The 20298-nt window shown below is 47.0% G+C and overlaps 10 protein-coding genes across 10 annotated transcripts; 7 read left to right on the top strand and 3 right to left on the bottom strand.

Moving 5' to 3' along the window:
- The first annotated feature begins 170 nt into the window (after positions 1–170).
- On the top strand, positions 171–2830 carry F4822DRAFT_378532 (FAD binding domain-containing protein). Its single transcript, XM_051456370.1, has one exon. It carries the CDS (start codon positions 888–890, stop codon positions 2478–2480), a length of 1593 nt encoding a protein of 530 aa, XP_051310729.1. The 5' UTR covers positions 171–887; the 3' UTR covers positions 2481–2830.
- Position 2831: 1 nt separating this feature from the next.
- F4822DRAFT_378535 (uncharacterized protein) lies at positions 2832–4064 on the top strand. Its single transcript, XM_051456371.1, has one exon. It carries the CDS (start codon positions 3213–3215, stop codon positions 3993–3995), a length of 783 nt encoding a protein of 260 aa, XP_051310728.1. The 5' UTR covers positions 2832–3212; the 3' UTR covers positions 3996–4064.
- Positions 4065–4634: 570 nt separating this feature from the next.
- Positions 4635–5524, top strand: F4822DRAFT_433489 (putative short-chain dehydrogenase/reductase; the record flags this gene model as incomplete). The annotated part of the gene is made up of 2 exons (XM_051461851.1): positions 4635–5414; positions 5477–5524. The coding sequence occupies 2 exons, from the start codon at positions 4635–4637 to the stop codon at positions 5522–5524; spliced, it is 828 nt and encodes a 275-aa protein (XP_051310727.1).
- Positions 5465–6670, top strand: F4822DRAFT_378431 (uncharacterized protein). Its single transcript, XM_051456369.1, has one exon. The coding sequence runs from the start codon at positions 5974–5976 to the stop codon at positions 6529–6531; it is 558 nt and encodes a 185-aa protein (XP_051310726.1). The 5' UTR covers positions 5465–5973; the 3' UTR covers positions 6532–6670.
- On the bottom strand, positions 6601–8868 carry F4822DRAFT_416789 (uncharacterized protein). The gene is made up of 4 exons (XM_051459381.1): positions 8589–8868; positions 7738–8523; positions 7411–7685; positions 6601–7361 (listed from the first exon to the last, which is right to left on the bottom strand). The coding sequence occupies exons 2-4, from the start codon at positions 8256–8258 to the stop codon at positions 6811–6813; spliced, it is 1347 nt and encodes a 448-aa protein (XP_051310725.1). The 5' UTR covers positions 8259–8523; positions 8589–8868; the 3' UTR covers positions 6601–6810.
- Positions 8869–9743: 875 nt separating this feature from the next.
- On the top strand, positions 9744–10064 carry F4822DRAFT_433486 (uncharacterized protein; the record flags this gene model as incomplete). Its single annotated transcript, XM_051461850.1, has 2 exons — positions 9744–9819; positions 9880–10064. The coding sequence occupies 2 exons, from the start codon at positions 9744–9746 to the stop codon at positions 10062–10064; spliced, it is 261 nt and encodes an 86-aa protein (XP_051310724.1).
- Positions 10065–10558: 494 nt separating this feature from the next.
- F4822DRAFT_416778 (carbohydrate-binding module family 66 protein) lies at positions 10559–12636 on the top strand. Its single transcript, XM_051459380.1, has one exon. The coding sequence runs from the start codon at positions 10917–10919 to the stop codon at positions 12507–12509; it is 1593 nt and encodes a 530-aa protein (XP_051310723.1). The 5' UTR covers positions 10559–10916; the 3' UTR covers positions 12510–12636.
- A 240-nt stretch (positions 12637–12876) lies between these two features.
- F4822DRAFT_378407 (uncharacterized protein) lies at positions 12877–15071 on the top strand. The gene has a single exon (XM_051456368.1). The coding sequence runs from the start codon at positions 13488–13490 to the stop codon at positions 14937–14939; it is 1452 nt and encodes a 483-aa protein (XP_051310722.1). The 5' UTR covers positions 12877–13487; the 3' UTR covers positions 14940–15071.
- Positions 15072–18140, bottom strand: F4822DRAFT_378401 (DUF221-domain-containing protein). The gene is made up of 3 exons (XM_051456367.1): positions 17832–18140; positions 17591–17755; positions 15072–17531 (listed from the first exon to the last, which is right to left on the bottom strand). Exons 1-3 carry the CDS (start codon positions 17958–17960, stop codon positions 15204–15206), a joined length of 2622 nt encoding a protein of 873 aa, XP_051310721.1. The 5' UTR covers positions 17961–18140; the 3' UTR covers positions 15072–15203.
- A 10-nt stretch (positions 18141–18150) lies between these two features.
- F4822DRAFT_416770 (uncharacterized protein) lies at positions 18151–19128 on the bottom strand. The gene has a single exon (XM_051459379.1). It carries the CDS (start codon positions 18828–18830, stop codon positions 18480–18482), a length of 351 nt encoding a protein of 116 aa, XP_051310720.1. The 5' UTR covers positions 18831–19128; the 3' UTR covers positions 18151–18479.
- Between the last annotated feature and the right edge of the window lie 1170 nt (positions 19129–20298).

The raw sequence follows: 20298 nt of genomic DNA, 5'->3' as shown, positions 1-20298 counted from the left end.
AGGTATCTTAATGTTGTACTTTCAGTGTTTTTTCTAGGTGCTTCATTAAATGCCTGGCAGCCCTTGGTGGTACCTAGATACCTAAGACAGGGGTTAAGTAACGACCGACATCCCTAGATCAAAAGCAAAGTGCTTAGTTTTACGGCCACTGAGACATGTCTCCAAGGTAGCTACACCATTGGTTAGTCGGCGTGTATACAGTGTCGCAAGCCGAGGACGTTACAATGATCCCCTAACATGATAAGCGAATGAATCCCATATCCAACAAACAACAATTGTTGGTTCTTCCTCCGCTGCAGGGTCCCTTTGTTTGTTAATGCCGACTGATTGATTTTGAGCAGGTCACCTTCCTTCGCCGGAGTGCTTCCGGGGAAACCGCGTCAAATCGTGCGGGCGGTGCGATGATGCTTAAGGCTGCCTCTATTGGAAATATCTTGAGCCACCATCGGTCTAGGCAGCATCACGATCGCCCTAGATCGCGCATACACCCCTACACCCATGACCATGTAGGTACCTAGTCTCCAATGTATCCATAATTCTCCGTCTCACCGGGCAAGTTGCAATCGCAACCCTACGGAGTTTTCGCTACTAGTTTTCTAATACATCTTAGCATGCATCGAGAAGGCTATCGGACAGGATCGTTATTTTACCATTTCTGAAAATAGATCTTCGCATCATGAGGCATTTGGGAAATGCAGGTTGTCGATCGATCCCGTCGCCGACATACCGATATTTGCCCTAAGCAATTCTTGATTTAAATGCCAATACTACCTAACACATGTGTTTCGGACGTCTAGATCAATGTTTTAATTGGTTATAATCACCTCCAAAGACGCGAAATCTTCTAGCCAACGTTCTTCACCTACATTTCAGAGAACATCGCGAAAATGCAAGAGACGGATGTGTTAATTGTGGGTGGAGGGCCAACGGGAATGACGTTGGCCCTAGAGCTGGCTGTAAATGGGATACCATTTCGCATAATCGACAAGGAAATACAAAGATCAGATAAGTCCAGGGCTCTGGGTGTTCAACCACGCACTTTAGAACTTCTAAATCGACATGGCGATGTTCGGGAGTTCATTTCGCGCGGCAATTTGAGTAGCGGCACCACATTCTACCTCAATGGAAAGAAAGCGGCGGATATCGACATCTCTGGTCTCGCAGAAAACACTGCATTTCCCCTCATTCTCATTATATCCCAATGCGAAACGGAATATTTCCTAGATGGATGTGCTAAAAAGCATGGCTTCGAAGTCGAGCGCGGGGTTGAAGCAAAGTCCATCGTCCAAGCTGCCGAAGGAGCCACGGCTACATTAAAGAAGCCTGATGGCACTGAAGAGGTCGTCCGGGCGAAATACATCGTTGGTGCTGATGGAGCGCATAGTGTCGTGCGACACGCCGCCGAAAGACTTACTTTCCAAGGCGCGGCGTACCCACAGGACTTCATTCTCTGTGATGCTTCCATAAGGAACACGAAAATGGCCTGGAATAGGTTTTCCCTCTGCATGGGGAGGGGATCCTTGGCGGTATTCCCGCTCAAGGATGGTACATGTCGAGTCGTCGTATCGCGCATAAATGCCAACCCTGATGTCGAGCCTACGCTGGAAGTCTTCCAAAGTATGCTAAACCAACTACTCCCCGAAGCAGGCGAATTATACGACCCCACCTGGATCACACAATTCCATCTACACCATAGAGGTGTAAATAGCTACCGAGACCGCCGCCTCTTCGTTGCGGGTGACGCGGCGCATATTCATTCTCCGGCCGGAGCGCAGGGTATGAATACCGGGATACAAGACGCCATCAATCTAGGCTGGAAGTTAGCCAAGGTGATACGAGGAGAACGACCAGGTTCTTTCTTGGACAGCTATGACCGCGAGCGTCGACCAATTGGGCAGAACCTACTGGAAACTTCCGACAAAATGTTTACTTGGGGTTGTTCTTCTAATCCGTTCTTCGTTTCCTTCCGTAACGTCATGTTCACTTGGGTTCTACCCTGGTTCGTAAGCAGTCGAAATCGTCGGGCCAATATCTTTAAGTTTATATCCGAGTTTGGCATTAGTTATAGAGCAAGCGATGCTGTGGGTACGGCTTCAGGATATTCGGGGCCAGTGATGGGAGGAGACCGAGTTCCCGATAGGAAGATTAAGATTATGGGAGACGAGAGGCATTTTCTAGAGCTCATCACGCCAGATTTCCACCACCTGGTATTGCTATCGGGAGTCGGTGAGAATGCTGCGGCGAAAGAAGTTATGACAGAAGTGCAATCTATGCTCAAGGACAATAACCCGGACAAAGCCAAGCTACATATGGTATTCAACAAGGACGCTAATGCTGATGGCCACATCGACATTGAGAACCGTTTACACAAAGACTTTGGCTGCTCTAAACCGTCTTACGTCTATATTCGACCCGATGGGTATGTAGAGCACATTGGACTGCTTTCCCAATTAGAAGAACTTTGGGACTGGGTTAGATAATATCTTAATTCATGAAGTTGGCGATGGGCAGTCAAGTCAGGCCTTTCACCCTCCAGTATTGTATTATTCAACTAAGCAAAGCGTGGAATCAGGTCATCTTCACAAATATAACAAGTAGGAATATAACATGGGAATATTTATTTGACGATTCCAATTGCTTTCGTCATGTGGGCTGATTCCAGTATACGCACCCGAGAGGTAGGAGCAAGGTAGTCAGTCTCCTGTAGTCTCCCATTGTAGATTATTTACTGGTTTCTGTCATGATTACCTACTGATATAGGAAACCCGTGACTTCTACAACCGCGACTTACAGGTATCTTGACAAGCGAAAGGAGCTATTGCTATACTTTAGCAAACCCACTAGCTTTGGCAACTTACATGAATGATTAGTCATTCCTTTTATGCCTAAGCACCTACATATGTACATATGCCCATAACTTTATTACTACCTTGAGATCGCTCCTGCTTCATTATTAGTAGAAGCAGGAGTCATCGATGTAAAGCACCTCCTTCCATTATACTAGACCTAGCCTCCCCCCTCAGGGATATTTAAACACCAGCCTTCCGCCCCTGGCCCCGCCTATCCTTAACTTTTCACTTGTCGACTTTCATCTTCCCGATTACCTAGGTACTCTGAGTCTTCTTCTGGTAGCATCACAAATATTCGCAAGTCCGCATCTATCACATAGAAACTAATAAAATCCGACATCTTAATATCATCTAACAGAAAATATGTCGTCGACCAAGTGTGCCGTGTGCTGGAAGGATGGCGGTAAACTTTGCACGACCTGCAAAAGCTGCCACTATTGTTCTAAGGAGTGCCAGAGCAACGACTGGAAGTCTCACAAGCTTTTGTGCGAAGCCATCGTAACACAACCCAACCGTCCATCCCCCGCTCACGTTAGAGCTATCCTCTTCCCGGATGATAAGCCAACTCCGGAACTTGTGTGGGTTCCCTGCCGCCCACAGCATATCTCCTCGGAACCCAACATCCCCGAATACAATGCAGTTCGTGACCTCGTGGTGACCGACAGCCAGAAAGATGACGCCGTCTTCCTCCGAATTGATTACGACTACCGACACAACGAGTCTAAGTACCCAGATCGACTCCTCGAGATCTGGCACCGCAGCCACCACCGCTCTGATGGATCCACTCCTACAACCAGCTACTACAAGACGGTAAAGCCCCATGGCAAAACCCAACTGGACTGGCGAGGCCCGCTACTCGCCTTCGGCATCGCTACCAAAGACCCCCTAGGGGACGATGATCAACGGGTCAAGCGATACGCCGACGCTATACTAGCTGACCTTCGAGGCATTGTCGATCACGCTGTGTGTTACCACCGGGATAATGATAATCTAATCAAGGATATGCTCGAACTCTCGAGTGCTGGGGTGAGAGTTATGGCGTCGTCGGGCTTGATACCATCAGTTTTGCCTCGTAGTGGAAAGAAACAAGATGATGGACGTAAGAAGGGAGGTAAGGGAGACGATTCTAAACGGGCATCATCGTGAACTTCACTCTTCGACCGCCGAAAACAATTATTTATGCTAATTTGCGTCATCCTAAAGAAATTAGTTGCAATTCGCGACTTCACGGCTAAGCTTACAACACCATAATGGCACGAATGGTACATGGTGGAGAAACGATGGCTAGGGAGCATGACCTAAGAGAGCGCAGACTTCTTTGATCTCGTGGGGTATGTGATAAGCGAACTCAGTAAGGGCGATGGATTTCTCTGTTAATGAAAGAAATGGAAAAGAAAATAGCAAAAATTTTAGTGAGGCTGTTTTCGAGTAGTTAGGCGCTGATTTAATAATATATCGCGACGGTTTCGATAAAGGCACTGTTCTTCTCCAGGCGGTCTTGTACTCCTTAATAGAGAGAACGTAGCCCTGATTTATAGGGGAGATTCTAACCACAGCACGTACCTAGGTAGCGTGGGGGTTACGGTAGCTTCCGAAATCTAGACCTCGTTCCCCGCCCCCTATTTTCCTTCATTACAGGGGTTACCCCGCAATCCCAGAGATTATAATGCAGATTCATAGATTTAACTCCATCAACCACATCTTTGGGACGAGATCTATTCTATAATTCGCGAATATATAGTTGGACTAATAAGCTAATATTAATTGTAGATCGTCTTATTCAGAATGGCTGCTAAATCCGTTCTTATTACGGGCTGTAGCGAGGGTAGTATCGGCGCTGCCTTAGCTGCTGAATTTCAAGCCCAAGGATGTCAGGTCTTCGCAACGGCCCGTGATGTCAGTAAGATGCAATCTCTTTCCAAACTCGGAATCGAAACACTTTCTCTCGACGTCAATTCAGATTCATCAATTGCTTCTGCTTTCGCATCAATACAAAAAGCCACGAACGGGTCCCTAGACTATCTCATCAATAATGCCGGCATCAACCGCATAATGCCCTTCACCGACTCAAAGGTCGATGACTTTAGGCATGTCATCAACACCAACCTTATTGGTGTATTAGCAGTTACACATGCTTTCCTACCGCTATTGATCCAAGCAAAAGGCACTGTAGCGACCGTTGGAAGTGTTAACGAGATTTTCTGCCCGCCATACCAAGTGGCTTACAACGCATCCAAGGCCGCTGTACACGCCATGTCCCGGACCCTACGAGTGGAGCTTGCGCCACTGGGCGTCAAATTTATTACACTAATGACGGGAAGTGTACGCACTAAGTTATTCGAAAATGCGCCCACCAAGATCCCCGAGGATAGTTTTTATCATCCTGTAGCGGACAATATAGAGAAACGCGACTTTCTCAAGGAAGCCCGTTGGGTCGAGCCGGAAGAATTCGCGAAACAGGTTGTTTCCGATTTACTCAAGCCGAAGCCGAAGTTGGAGATTTGGCGCGGAGGTACGTCGACTATTGCTTGGGTCCTCTCATGGCTGGGTTGGGAGGGTATGTTGGTAAGTTACTTAAGATTAGGTCCCTTTGGATACGTTACTGCGAGACTAAACAAGTATTGCAGGACCACGCTATGATTAAGGGTAATCAACTTGATAAGGTCCATCAATAATAAGGCCCTACTTATTTGTTGTGGGTTCGATGCAAAATACCCTTGTTTTCATTTGAATTCTTCATCTTTTGGTCAATTGAGTATGGTGTTTGTAACGGGTGGGTGCCTTTAGGATACATCGCTATCGAACAGACGCAGAAAGGTCATCATTCTAATACTATTAACGATGGAGGTTGCGTTGGAACACCTCAGAACAATTTTAGTGCCTCAGCTTGATTGCTTTCAACGTAGAAACAAAGGCTCTGTGCCTAAACACTTCGCTGAGAAAGTTGTTTCCATACAAACGACTGTTTATTCCTCTATATAGTCGACGACGTAGCCGCTAACTTTTAGCACTATCCCAATTTCGACTGACCACCTACATACTTATTTCAACAAGACCTTTCATACTTTACTTATAACGTTACGTACTACTTGTATACACTTTTATTATTACCTAATTTCTCACAATGTCTTTAAACAACATGGTTCAATGCTCTCGAGGCCACCAGCACTACGGAAAGAATGGAGCGGCTGGTATTATCTTATACCGATACCGCGATGATGGCCAGGTCGAAATGTTACTTTCACAGCGATCTGCCAACGTCGATCACCCGAACACTTGGTGCACAATCGGGGGCCTTGTAAACGACGGAGAACAAACCTTCCAGGCCGCGATACGAGAGATGCAAGAAGAGACCGGCTACCTCATTCGACAAAGTAATATAGCTCTTACAGGGGCGGCACAAGACAATCACGGAGGTTGGACTTACACTACCTATTTCGCTACACCAAACCATAATGTTAAGATCCCCGACGCGTTCAAGTTGCAGACGTCCGAAATTACGCAAGTTAGGTGGATAACGCGCAAGGAGCTCGGACACTACCCATTGCACCCTAGCTTCTTGGATCATACCGTTCGCTTGATGAATACCATGCTTCAGCGCGACTACGATCCGGCCACTGGAGCTTTTTGTCCCACGGTAAATTTCACCTCTATCTTGCCCAAGCGTTGGACCCAGGAGTAGAAACCTAGATTAACCGCACTTAATGCACACCAGTGAGTAGTTCGCGTACATAATTAATATAACAAAGCTATTCGCTTCCAAATTGTCATTCCTTCCGGTGAATTGCAACTTGATTATTGTCTTTCTTATGTGATAATATGGTGTGTGAAGTCTACATTCTGACATTGAGATACCAAGCCGTCATTTTGTAGTTCTGTGAAAGCATCTAGCGCCCTCTATATACTTGACAGCGTCTTAGTTCCTCGAAACCACAGAAAGACATTGAATACTGCTATTCTTTCATTGGTTACTCTCCGGAGAGAAGGTTTTGCTTCCTTGAATACTTCCTGATCCGTATCCCGAGTCGGAAGGTCGGCCTATTTGTCCATCTGAAGACAGCTCGACCATTAGTTGAGAGGGCATCGAACGGAAATCAAAATCAAAATCATATTGGGATATTGGCGGTCCAGCAGGGAGCTCATCATCGTTAATACCAAACGTAAATGGTTGCTCGATGGTTGTAGTTAGGTTATCAAGAGAGGTATGTGAGGACCCGAAAGCTCCCCGGGGTGCTTCGAGATACACTTCATCGGTATTGGAAGGCCCGCGGTCAGATGGCATTGCCGATGGTGTTGTATCTAATTCTCTTGATTTTCGGAAGTCATCTAGAAGTCTGAGATGCGTCTGTGTGAACCATTGGACCACTCTTCGTTTGGGCTCGTCTTCCACAATATTTAGATTGGCTTCTACTTCCTGTTCTAACGTAGTTTTTAGATCGCCTTGCATTTCATAATGAAAATATTCCTCATAGTCATGAATACCTATAGAAGGTACATCTCCGTAGTCATAGACTAAAAGGAATTAGTTCGTCGTGTAGATATCAATGCTCGTCGCACTCACAAGGGGATGGAACCTGAATATCGGGTACATGAGGAAACAATATTAGGTATGTCTGCTTCCACTTTTCGTTTTCGGATAAAGGAGTCGCTGTTCGTTTTCGAGATTTGAGCTTTGCCTCCTGCTCTGAATCAAGGCCGTCAATAGGGCTCACTTCTCGCAGCGCGCAAGGCCGGATCGCTCTAACGTGATCGGCTAGGGTTCTTTTCTCTTCAAATGGTTCGCCGCAACGCTCGCACCTGAATTTTGATTGGCGATGGCGCCGATAAATATGCTCTCTAGAGATAAATAAGTCCAGCTAATGATAGTACAGTGGTTTGGGAGACTTACTTCATGCGATGAACTGTCGTCCAACCGGGTCCACAACACCCCCTCCATTCTCTGCCAATATATTTTCTAGGGTTATGCTTAAAATACGGACAAGCCAAGAATCGCGAATCGACGTCTTTGGGGTCCTTGTTCTTCACTCGTGGTCGGCGGGGTCCGTTTTCGTCGTCGTCGTCGTCGTCGTTATCATCGTTGCTGTCTTCTTCGGGTTTGTCTCTGGGGTCATCCGGTCCCGTCACACTCTTTCTGCCCTTGGTAGAAGACACCCCGCCATTCTGTGTTCGCCAAGACGACCCGGGTCTTTGACCTTGCTGCGCTGGTGCCGCATTCACAACACCCAAGTTTCTGTTTAAATGGTGTATCTCGAGAGTCGGCCTTTCTTTGCCCAGCGTCGAGATTCCGTAATACCTCAACATCGCTTTTGACTTCTGGGGTGGACTTACTATTGGAATATTTCGCTCCGAAGCGTTCGAGGGCGGCCGGATTGCTGCTAAATGAGGGCTCAGACTGCTCTTTGGATCCATTAGAAGAGATTTCGCCCCCCACTAGAGGCCCCCGAATAAGTCGTTCCTCAATCCATGAAGCTCCAATTGATTTCCACGAGTCACGAGGTATAGAACTGAGTAACCAGTCATTCGTTCTTTTCTTCTTTTCATTCAGAGCTGTTATGGACTCCTTTTCGACATACCCAAGATTCTTCTGGACACACGTAAGTAGTACATCTTTATTCGGCGACCTCTCTGAATTGTGATTATGAATTTGCAGAGGTTTTATAGAATGTGACGCTGCCTAGTAATTTATTAGCGTAATTTGCTCACCAGCCCAATAGAGAATTTCTCATGTTAGTAACATACATTTACATCTTAGTCTCTCTGTAGGACGTGTCTTGAAAGCAATCCATGCAGATATATACTTAGATATGAGCCCGGAACTCGTATTTTATTTCGAGGTTTCTTGTGAGCGTGCCAATGTGTTAGCATTACTGCTATAGGGAAGCTTGTGATACACACCTACTTCAGAATTCTCATCTCTGTGTGTAACCACATCATACTGGTTCGATCGCGCCCATACTGGCGTTTCTCTTTGCCCCGCATTTCCACTAACTATGGTTGTTACTTCGCCGTCGTTCCCCCATCGCGCCACTTCCCGAGGTCGTCGAAATTTTCGTATCTCCTTTGCCGATATCCCATGAACCGTTTGATTGGAATCGTGGGGTATTTCTTCGTTTACGTGGTATGAAGAGAAGGGTTCCCCCGGTGTATTAATTGAAGTCGAAACGGTAGGTTGGAGAGAAGTCTCGGAGAATAAGGATGAGTTTCGGCTCGATCGAGACGCAATGGAGCTACATGGCTGTGTTAAGGGTTCCGGGGTAGTGGTCCCTTTGCATCTGACCTGTAAAGCTTTGTGTATTGACGGAGGACGAGGGGAGCTGTTGGATCGTACTACTGGGGCGGTCGGAAACATAGCGCTAGTTCTGGGTTTATAACCTGCGCGTACGGTGAGGCACAAAAACACGCTGAAAAAGGCAATGAGTATGAAAGAGACTTATGAAATTTTTGCATCTTTGGAATAGAAGGAGGGAACCCACACATGAAATCCGACGGATGCTTTTTGCTTACAAGATAGTAAGGCTAGACTCTGGGAGACAATCACAAAACTTCCCTCTTTGCATAAAATGTAACTCTCTATAGGCAGCCAATTACTATGTGTAAAGGCATCGGTAAACCATGGCGTTTTGCGCCGTCTACGCAAACCATAGCAGCGGTCAGCGGCGTTCAGAGTGGGGCTTTAACACCACATAGTCGCAGATCATCTCTATCGCCAATCTGGCAGAACTAGGAAATGAATCAGCCGCCGTCGCGATTCAAGATAACTCAGCATGAAGTCGAGGTATAAATATATAGATACGCAACTAAAGCAAACAAGAGAGTGGTTGGAGAAAGGAGTAACCTAGATAACGCAATCCTGTAAATAATCAGCAACTATTACATTTCTATCATACTTCTATCATGGCATCTTCGTCCCGCCAATCTTTGTCGGGTGGGGTACTGATGGGGGCGGTATGTACGCCGGATGCGCACCCGGGTAGGTTATCTTGTACCAATACCCCCCAAGCCTATTAACTAACACTTATTTTGACGACAGATAAAATGCCCCGCGTTCAAGCCAGTCCTAGTATGCTCAGAAGATACCTTGCGCAGGCTCCAAGCGCTTCAGGAGAACTTGTACTCCGAGATAAGCAGGCTTTTGAACGTCACAAGGAAGCGATTTCGGCACAAATCCAATATACCGAAATAATCTTGCTAGGTAGGACTAAGAAGCGAACATGAAATGTTCTGATTAGCAAGATTGCTTAGGATTTTGCACCCAATACATTTTTAAATACCGACTAGGGAGTTGGGAAATTTCCTAAGCAGGTGGAGGAGGGAGAGAAATTGTACGAAATTAATATGGGAAGCATGTAGTTTTATACAGGAGCGAATATGTTCCCTGCTTTCGGTCTCTAGGATCATTCTCGTTGGGGACTCTGCCTGCAACTCTCTAAACAAAGTCCTTTTAAGATTTATTTAGACGCTTTAACGCCCTAATAGAACCCCACGGGGGGCGTCATACCCGCTAACTTTACCTAACTTATAGGGCCTGACTTATATGTGTAGCTTGGACCGGCAGATGTAACTAAAATAGGCGCTAACGGGACATCCCGCCGCGGCATTTAACCCCAACAGGAAGGCGAGATAAGCATATTTTACATCCCACCCCACCTAACCTTGACATTAACACATTCCGTTTGTTCTAGCTTTGAGTTTATGGCACTTGGAGTTTAACTTAAGCTACTTTCGCGCGTGATTCGCATCATGAAGGTACGTTTAAGCTATGGATGATCTAGTCAAGAGACTTCAATGAGCTTGGCATGTTACTACGGTGATATCAAGCTTAGATTTATACACAATGTATAAAAACATCAGTCCCTCTACGGCGACGCAAGTCCTTCTCTTACTATTCAATCTAATGTTAGACCCTCGTCATTTACAGTTATCATTTCAGTATAATATGTTAAGAAACAATATTATTTTCTCTCTATCTACCTAGAGGATTTAGTAAGTGCCAAGGGTGCTTTTAGTGAGAGCACTTAAATTTCCCTTCCAGGAATCCCCACATCGAAAAACCGGCCAAGTATTGGAATGTTCGTCATGGCCTACATATCCCCGCTCGAGCCGACGGCAACCACTCGATCTTCTATCCAACTTTGGTTAATATTTCTTACTAAAATCTTCGTACTTAATCATATCATGGGTTTCGCAATGTCAAGGCCTACGCAAACATCACTAATCAACAATCAACATGATCAGATTATACCTGATTACACAACGTCGGAAGCCGGCAACCCATTCATAGAGGGTTGGTATGCTGACCCAGATACGGAGATCTACGATAGCATCTACTGGGTCTACCCAACTGCATCTTATTCATACGAGCAACAGACATATCTCGACGCTTTTTCTAGTCCGGATCTGATTAAATGGACGAAACATCGTAACATCCTCACTACGGATAATGTTTCTTGGGCTGTTAATGCTATGTGGGCGCCAGCACCAATTTATAGAAATGGCAAATATTTCTTATATTTCGGAGCGAATGATATTATGGAAGATGCACCCGAGGGAGTAGTTGGTGGCATTGGAGTCGCGGTCGCAGATAAACCGGAAGGTCCGTACGTCGATGCTATCGGAGAACCTCTAATTGGGGAATACCACAACGGCGCACAGCCAATCGACCAGGATGTCTTTATAGACGACGTGGATGGACAGGCTTATATCTACTACGGCGGTCATTCGCATGCTAATGTGGCGAAGCTAAATGAGGATATGATATCGATCGGAACATTCGATGATGGGACACAATTTAAAGAGATTACCCCGGAAAACTACGTCGAAGGTTCCCAGATGATCAAGCGCAACGGCATTTATTACTTCATGTGGTCAGAGGGCGTTTGGACAGGTCCCGATTATTCGGTATCCTACGCGATGTCGGACACCCCACTAGGTCCGTTCAAAAGAGTGGCCAAGATCTTGGAGCAGGATGATTCGGTGGCTAGAAGCAGTGGACACCACGGGGTCATAAATATTCCAGGCACAGATATATGGTACATCGTCTATCACCGCCGCCCGTTAAGCGAAACCGACGACAACCATCGCGTTTTAGCATATGATCGTATGTACTTCAACGAGGATGGGACCATCGCACCAGTTACGATGCTAGTCAAGGACAATTTCGCTAACGGCGAAATGTTCAACTGGAAGACGTATGGCGGAGACTGGTTTGTAGTGGACCATAAACTCAACGCTGCCGAGTCAATTGGAGCTCGAGCGTTCCTTGATACCAACTTCGCGGATCTAGTCTTTGATGCGACTATCTCTAACATCACAGGAGACAGCGGGGATGCGGGGCTTGTTTTCCGGGCTACAGATCTCTCCACTGGGGCCGATGAGTTCAAGGGGTATTATGCGGGGATCTCGCCAGCCGGCGTGGTTTTCCTCGGGAAAGCCGACTCGGGAACTTGGACGTCTATTTATGAAGCCGGCATAGACATATTCAGTGATGTGCAGTATAGAATCAGGATAACAGCGGTCGGGAGTAAAATAAGTGTCTTTGTGGATGATTTGGATAATGCGAAGATCGTTGTTACGGATGAGTCGTTTACTAGAGGGGCAACGGGGGTAGGGGTTCGGTACGGCGGTGCCACTTTTGACTCCGTTTCTGTAGCAAAACCATAGGAAGACAATATAATAAAGCTATAATAAAGGCGTGAAGTTCCTCTTGAGAACAAATTGCAGGCAAATATTGACCTAGGTATGAGCTACTTGGTCATCAGCTAGGTAGGTATTTAGGGCTAGGGTTAGGGTTGAAGCATGCAAAACAAAGGGATGCGAAAGCGCAACCATCAGGATCCTTTCTCAGGCATCGGTTTACCTAAAATCGACATAGGTATGGTCTATACTCTAGGAAACTTCCACGATAATAACTTTCAGATTTCTTGAACATGACGATATCATCAGGAGCTTTGTTGTCGGGCCTGCAGCGGGAGATGTAACACATGATTAACCCTAAGTAACCCTACCCCTAACCCCAACTTTACCCTATCTTGCCCATTGTGTAACACTCTAAGCAGCTATGCCGTCGATGAAAGGCTGAAATAACTGAGCAAAATTTGAATCTTGAACAAAATTGAGATTTAGCTTATCGTTGCGGCAGTGGTCCCAGGAGCCTTTGACGTAAACATTATGGTTTGTAGCTGATTTGCAGAAAGGTTGATGTAACGAAATCGCCATACCGGTGAGCAGTCCTCAAAGATTAGCACCCGAATAGCACCCGAAAATTAGGAATAACGCAGTATCTCCATTTAATTCATAAACACCACCAGACGAGCCGATAAAGATCGTCGAGGCGATCCGTAGTTATGTTTCCATCCCGTCTAAAGTGACAATTGAGAGACCTCGGGACCTACGTTCCGCGACTCCCCAAAATGGTATTACCCTGCAATCTAGATACTACTTACAATTTCGTGTCCCGACCGCGAAATTCTAGATTCGAATTCTTCTCTTATCAAATACTGTAGATGGTTTCTTGTAGTTAAAATATCGTCACGGCGTGTCTAGTTAAGCTACTTGAAGCCGCAGGGCTAGAGGCATGTAACACGAATGACTACCCACAACCTAACATAAGTCGCACCGGCTTACCTGGGCATTGTACCAATGGCAGCCATCGAACCCCTTAAAAAGCCAAGCACCCGCCGACAAGTCGCCGCCTTACTCCTCATATGCACAATTGGGACGCTCCTCCTAGTCCACCAAACCCTCCTGCCAAGCCCCGGGCGGAGTATCCCATCATCCCTCTCCTTCGCACCGCAACGGCCGCCCTCCGACATCCTCCTCCAACAACAAGGCGATCCCAACCGGGAACAAGACATCGACCTCTCAAACCCTCGCGCCCCATTCATAGCCTGGCCGCTACGCCGCGTCTGCGCGGAGACTACATACATCCCCGGTCTAACCTTCATATGCGATAACAACAGCGGCGGTCCGGGGAACATCCGGAATTACATCCTAACCTGTCTGCGGTACGCCCTAGACGGCGGCGCCACAGCCCTAGTCCTCCCACGCATCCGCTCCCGTTCCCCATCCGACCCGGCGAATTTATTCCGCGAGTACCAGCCCTTCTCATACATGTTCGATGAATCACACTTCCGGAACGCGATAGCGGATTCCTGTCCCCGCCTCACCATCTACGAGAATCCCGAGGATGTACCCGGAGCTACGGAAAAAGCACGTCGGGAGAACCGCGATGTGGATCGGATTATAGAACGCGTCACGCCGAAAGAATTCGGCGGAAGCCGCGCGGGGTGCGATCAGCGGGATCCGAATCGCCATACGGATCGCTTCGGTGCTGCGTTCCGGGATTGGGTGAGGGGTAGTGCGGTGGAGAGAGGCTGGGCGCCTGCTAATGATGTCGATAACCCTCGTTTAATCCGTCTGTCGTGGGGTGTACTGTGGGATTGGCCGATCTACCGAGATGGGCCTGAGTTTGCCGCTACGTTTGGTGGGCTGCTTAAAATTCGGGACGATATCCAGGATATAGCAGATGCCATCACGGTGTCAATGCGAACACTTGCGACTTCGACCAGGGGCACCGAAGATGCAGCAGGACAATCGTTTCTAGGAGTGCATCTGCGTACGGAGGCAGATGCGTTATCGCAGTGGCCTTCTTATGAAAATCAGACCAAGGGCTATCTCCGCGAGGCGGCGAGCCAAGGTTATCAAGGGCGCGCAGCATATCTAGCCTCCGGAAATGAGACCGAAACCCGTAAATTTGCTCGGGAGGCCAAGGCGACACTACAATTAGATGTACGATCCAAATACGACCTCCTCGAAGGACACGAGAGCGAATTGGGAAAATTAAGGGCGTTGAGTTGGGACCAACAAGCGCTTGTAGATTTTGTTGTACTACTGAACTGTGATTACTTCGTCGGCGTAAGCCCAAGTAGTTTCAGTATCAATGTGGCGTTAAAGAGACATCTGCAAGACGAGGGGTTATATACCCGACCGTGGAAAGTAGGAGGGCGTGGCGATGGGAGAAGTTGGCTTGTCGGGCGCTATAATCAGTATTGGGAAGATTGGTTATTCATGTTCGACGGCATGTGGCCGTAACTCAACGAGCAGGAAGATGAACGACGAGGGCGCACCAGCGCTAACACATTTCCCCAAAGTATCTATTTCACTCGACTATTCGCTTTTGTCGGTTTAGGCGTTGGGCCAGGATAGACAGGGCGAGGCGGCATGATCTCGTTAACACACATAAAATATCTAATACAACGCTGAGGAGTAGGTCATCTTCTCGGGACGGGGGACCTTTCAATCTCTTTGTAACATGCTTCCAAGTATATAAAACATCCTGATTCTCTTGTCATGTCATTACACATTATCGCCGTTATCCCGCCAAACATGGGTATCTCCAAGACTAAAGGAACTAGCAACACTACCACCACTACCCAATCCAGCATTACGCAACGGTGTCGTAATGCGGCTATCACCATTACCGTTGACGCTCCCCGTACTAGAGTCCACGGATGACTCTTCCAGCGGTGGAGGCGGATCTTGGTAAATCCAAGGCTGTTCTAGGGGGACGACAAGGCTTGGATTGATAAATCTCATTCCTTTCTCCTTGTCTTCATCTATTGTGCTCATGCGTCTCGCTAGTCGAGTTTCCCGCTGCGCTTGTTCCGGATCCCGATCCGGTCGACTTTCTGAGCCAGGGTCGGAGGCTCGCTTGATACTTCGAAGCGCGATAAACCTTGCCAGCGGCGTAAAGCGACGTCGGGAGTAAAAATGGTACCAGAATGTTAAAACAACTAATGGTACGACGAAGGCCGCAGAAATGAAAGCAGCCTGTAGCACCAAAATGGCAATCATGATAGCTTGGAAAGCAACAAGTCCGACAATAATACGCCCACAGATGATTGGCCACGCTCCTCCAGTAGCATGCTGGGGCTGATCCATTGAATACAGCAATTGGTACTTGTAGACAAAGTATCCTAGCGCAAAGTAGCAAAGACCAAGGAGTAAAACGATATGTGCACCTGGGAGAATGCTATAAACTAGACATAGAATGAACACCAACAGGGCCGTTGGCAGATAAAACCCATAATTGAATAAACTGGGCTGTACAAGTTCAGCGAAATCTCGAGGCGTTTTCGCTCCCATACGATATATAGCGTAGAGCGATATGCTTCCAAATTGCAAGAGCTTAAACGGAAATAGACCGAGACCCTGAAGCATGATGAAATTGAGGTAAAAGTTGTTCAATTTCTGGATTGAAAGTGCTACTTTCAACGCAATAGTTCGCGTATCACTCAAAGAATCTCTGATTATCTGCCAGAAGTCGGCGAGAGCCGCACTACCCGAGACTGCATAAACAACGAAAATGTTGAAGAATATGAAGAAGAAATTCTTCTTTATTGTCGAGAGTTCAACATCGCCTTGCGATACCATTCCCTGCATATTCGAGAGGTAGTCGTAGAGATATGGTACTAGCACATTGAGCAACGAGACCACCAAGGTGGGCAGGCCAGTCCGTACGAAGGCTTTGGAGATGTCATGCCGTTGGAGTGATTCAGCCAATGATGGCCATATCTGTTGGATGGTGCAAATAGAAAGCAACGATGCTAGCGCAGCTACTGGGAAGAACCAAATGATTGATAGGAATGTGAAAAAGATAGTGACGACCCAAGACTGCAATCGGCGTTTGTAACGTGGAGCGTACGTGTTCTTCCAAAGCACATCCGAAGGAGCCGGCGCAGGCTTTGTTAGCAAATGACCAGGTCGAGGATCTACAGCGGCTTGGATAGCCATCTGGCAAGCTGCAATGGAATCCATCGTCACGAATGCTGTATCTGTTGAAGGGTATTCTTTCCTTCTCGCATTTCGGATCTCATCGTCGAGACGGCGCAATTTCTCTTCATAGTAATCAAGAGCATCGATTTTGCGACTCCGTATCTTCAGAAGTCCAAATCGGAGGCGAATCTTTGGCCTTTGCCTTTCGGCAGCGGCGTTTCGCAGATTGTCCTCGGCCAGAAGGCGCCCATCCTCCTGAAATTCTTCATCGTTATCTTCACCACCCTCCGCGGTATCATCCGTTGCCCCGCGTCGTCCGTTACTAGGCGCTGAAGGCAACAGTGGCAACCGAGAAAGGTAAACGCTCCAGGCTTCTTCGAGTTTTCGAAGAAGTACTTGACGTTTGGCCATCAGAGCATCGATCTCGGCCCAGTTCCGACATAACGTAACGCTCCGAACATGTCCAATTTCCAAATTCTCCACGAAATCTTTGATTTTATCCTCTGACCTGATATCTCGAGGTATTCCCGTTAGTCGGAAGGTCCGGTCGGTTATAGTCGACTGAGTACCCAAATAATCTTGTCTTACTTTGATCACCTTTATGGTCTCAGAATTCATGAAGTATATGGTCAAGAAGGAAAAGAACCATGTGAAGGCCAGGTACGCCCATAGATAATATTTACTCTTATCGTCAGACTCGGGTTCCGCCAAGATTAGATTAACACTCGCGGAATATTGATGGTACGAATTTTCTATGGTATTTATTTGGAAAGAGTCGTTTCCGGGCGACTTATCGGGAGGATTAATCGTGCCGGCATCGAATGTCGAATGGATAGGCCAAAGTACGACGACAGCGAAGAAGAATATCGTGGTAAATAATCGGAGGGACATCTTGAAGAAAGATAAAAACTGCGATAAAACTCATTAGCATCTATGGTTAAACCCGTACTCATCACGTTAAAACATACCACGAAGGCATCTAGCCCTGCAGATGCCAGCACCTGCTCTTCCGTCACTCTGTACAGCGCTGGTATCCATCCGAAGAAACTATCTGGAAGGGCGGGTAGAGCAATTTGGGGATTACTTTGGCGTCTTCGAGCGGCGTAAAGGGTCTTCCATCGAGGTCTTAGGATCTGTATGGAGCGGAAAAGTAATTAGTTTACCTAATATATCGATTTAGGTGCAGGCGCCGTAGCAGGAGTGACGTACACAAAAGCCGATAAAGGCTGTGATACCCAAGGCGAGGGAGATGACCAACTGCACGAAAATATCTTTGCTACCCGGAGCCGCAGCGGTCTCGCCGTTGCAAGCGCCATCCTCATCATCGTCGGAATACATAGCTTCTACATGAGATGGCGAAACCAAAGGCGAAGGAAGATTCGAACATTAGGTGCCTAGGTAGTTTAGGTAGCAGGCAATTTAGGGAGATATGAGTTTGAAAAAAGATGATGTTTTTGGATGGATCTTCGGCAAGCTCCAGTAACATGTTAGAAGCTATAGTGGGGCATTTTACAGGTGACGTGCTCTATATGGTTAGGCGCCAATATAGCGGAAGTCTATTTGCGACGCTATACTTATAGTGGTCTTACAGGGTATTCTGCACCTAGGGACCAGAGTCCTGTGCCTGACATCCATTGAAACCCCATTAGCTGTATCCTCCGCAGCGATGCTCCTACTTTGGTTGTTCAAATAGGCACATCAATACTAAGAATACATTAAATACCTTCATAATTTAATTTAAAATGTTTCCGTAATCAAGAAATATTTAGCATTTCGTTGTACAGTAAACTCAATTCATTTTAGTTTCTGTAACCAATGAATCCATTCCATCTCTGCATCTCTGATTATCCTAGCTTCTCACGCACCACCCTCTCTCTTCGCATACTCATCTTCGATGCGCTCTTCGTACAATTTATCATTCTCGCTTTTCTCGTCGGAGACGTCTTCAATGCGACGGTTTGAGTCAACACCATTACCACTACCCAAAGCTCGACCTTCAGAAGAGATTAGGCGGCCCGAGTTGTCATACTCGTGGTATTCGCGACGTAAAGGTTCGCCAGAGCGTTGAGATGCGACGTGCCTTGTGGTACCTGACGGGTCACTTGCGGTGTGTTCGGCATAGCGTGACCCAGTGGTCTCCCCGTTGCGGGTTGTAGACGACGAGAAGGAAACAGAGGATGAACTGTAACTGTAGTTGTTCGACGACATGGTGATTTCTTTTTCTTGGTTTCTATGCTGTAGAGAATCGAAGACGTAAATTCAAGGTGGCAGGAGATACCTGGGTAAGCTCACATAAATATGTTGACTTCTACCTAGGCAGCTAACGTCATGAGTGGCGCACTGACATACGTCATATAACTTGTATGCTCTTCCATCTCTTTGCCATCTGTTTCTACTTCTTGCCACTCATCTTAGACCTAAATTTCAAGAGGGAAAGGGGAATTCCCAAACAGGCATAGAAAACTGGAAACTTCAAGAAGTAGGCACACAAGCTAACAGGCTAGGTGCTAGTTTACAGCTTTTTGGCTGCAGTTGCCACTCCCTAAAAGCCTAAAAGGAAACCGCTATATCCATCCGGAACTAAGCTCCGACAGCTCCATCGCCTTACCAGCTTACTTACTCCCCACAGAGTACTAAACTTTACTTGCACTACACTCCTTCCTCAAACTATTCGACTGCCTGCTGACGATCTAGTCTGATCGAGTGTAGCCTGTCACCTTAATTATGAACCTAACTCTATCCCCTTAAGCTAGCGCATTCGTCTATTAGTATCGAATTGTCGATGGCTGAAGTGCGGGGCTGGCAGCAATACCCACCACCTCAGGTAGATATAACACCACGGTGAAAACTCAGGTATGGGGCTCCTTCGGGGGCCTTCTAGAAGAAACATTCGCGTTCCCCTTTATTTCCTCCAGCATCAAAGTGGAGTGATGGTTCGAGATAGTACTACCTCGAAGCTAAGCAGTGTAGCCAAAATTCGACGAGTTAATGCAAGATTTCTGCACCCCATCAATCCCAAGCAACGTTCCTTTTTCAGATTGTCATCAAGTGGATAGTCGCGAGCGTTCTCGGCTATCCTACTCGGTCATATCGCCTGATTTTTCCAGTCTGTTACGCTGTTATCCTAGCAAGAAAAGGCCATATAGTCTTGTGTACAGCGTTCGCCTTATTCACTGTAACATACAGTATGCTCACATGACAAGATCCATCACAGTAGACCTCCGCTACAGGCATGGCCTTCCAACTTAATTCCTTCTCTGATGTAATGTATAGCGACCATCGTCCAGCTGAGCGCCGAGGATGTAACGACTCATAAGCGATCCTGGAACGATTCTCCTTTTAAGCCAATTGCACTTCGTTAAAGAGACATCAGCTTCGCGGGCCTAGTCCGCATCGACGATTCACGAATTGCCATCCTCAGATCAAAATGCCATGCCGCTAGCACCCACCGTCGTCTACTATCGCTATACTTGTTACACAACTCTAAGATCTTCAGCCTCTGTGTTTCTCGGATACTAATATAGCAAACTTCCGGTACGGGGCGTGAAACCTCGTACTTCTCGAACACTTCCACTAGAAAGTTAGCTCCCAACGTCTTAGGAAGGTGGTATAGTGATCGGCGATCAAGTACGCTGTGATCTTTGCCTAGGTTATCTAAATGCACGTGGTAGAAAGG

Source organism: Hypoxylon trugodes (assembly GCF_022578975.1).
Source record: "Hypoxylon trugodes strain CBS 135444 unplaced genomic scaffold F4822scaffold_9, whole genome shotgun sequence".
In the NCBI taxonomy this organism is placed as follows: domain Eukaryota; kingdom Fungi; phylum Ascomycota; class Sordariomycetes; order Xylariales; family Hypoxylaceae; genus Hypoxylon; species Hypoxylon trugodes.
Note: the sequence above shows the minus strand (reverse complement) of the source record. Positions and strands in the feature narration are given on the sequence as shown.

Coding starts and splice junctions, on each gene's coding strand:
- F4822DRAFT_378407 (XM_051456368.1), top strand. CDS start 13,488: ATGGCAGCCATCGAACCCCTTAAAAAGCCAAGCACCCGCCGACAAGTC.
- F4822DRAFT_378401 (XM_051456367.1), bottom strand. CDS start 17,960: ATGTATTCCGACGATGATGAGGATGGCGCTTGCAACGGCGAGACCGCT. Junction 17,756..17,831: donor CAGCCTTTATCGGCTTTTGT/GTACGTCACTCC, acceptor CGCTCCATACAG/ATCCTAAGACCTCGATGGAA. Junction 17,532..17,590: donor CAGGGCTAGATGCCTTCGTG/GTATGTTTTAAC, acceptor GTTTTATCGCAG/TTTTTATCTTTCTTCAAGAT.
- F4822DRAFT_378431 (XM_051456369.1), top strand. CDS start 5,974: ATGTCTTTAAACAACATGGTTCAATGCTCTCGAGGCCACCAGCACTAC.
- F4822DRAFT_416770 (XM_051459379.1), bottom strand. CDS start 18,830: ATGTCGTCGAACAACTACAGTTACAGTTCATCCTCTGTTTCCTTCTCG.
- F4822DRAFT_378535 (XM_051456371.1), top strand. CDS start 3,213: ATGTCGTCGACCAAGTGTGCCGTGTGCTGGAAGGATGGCGGTAAACTT.
- F4822DRAFT_416778 (XM_051459380.1), top strand. CDS start 10,917: ATGTTCGTCATGGCCTACATATCCCCGCTCGAGCCGACGGCAACCACT.
- F4822DRAFT_416789 (XM_051459381.1), bottom strand. CDS start 8,258: ATGGATCCAAAGAGCAGTCTGAGCCCTCATTTAGCAGCAATCCGGCCG. Junction 7,686..7,737: donor ACGACAGTTCATCGCATGAA/GTAAGTCTCCCA, acceptor ATTTATCTCTAG/AGAGCATATTTATCGGCGCC. Junction 7,362..7,410: donor TATTCAGGTTCCATCCCCTT/GTGAGTGCGACG, acceptor AATTCCTTTTAG/TCTATGACTACGGAGATGTA.
- F4822DRAFT_378532 (XM_051456370.1), top strand. CDS start 888: ATGCAAGAGACGGATGTGTTAATTGTGGGTGGAGGGCCAACGGGAATG.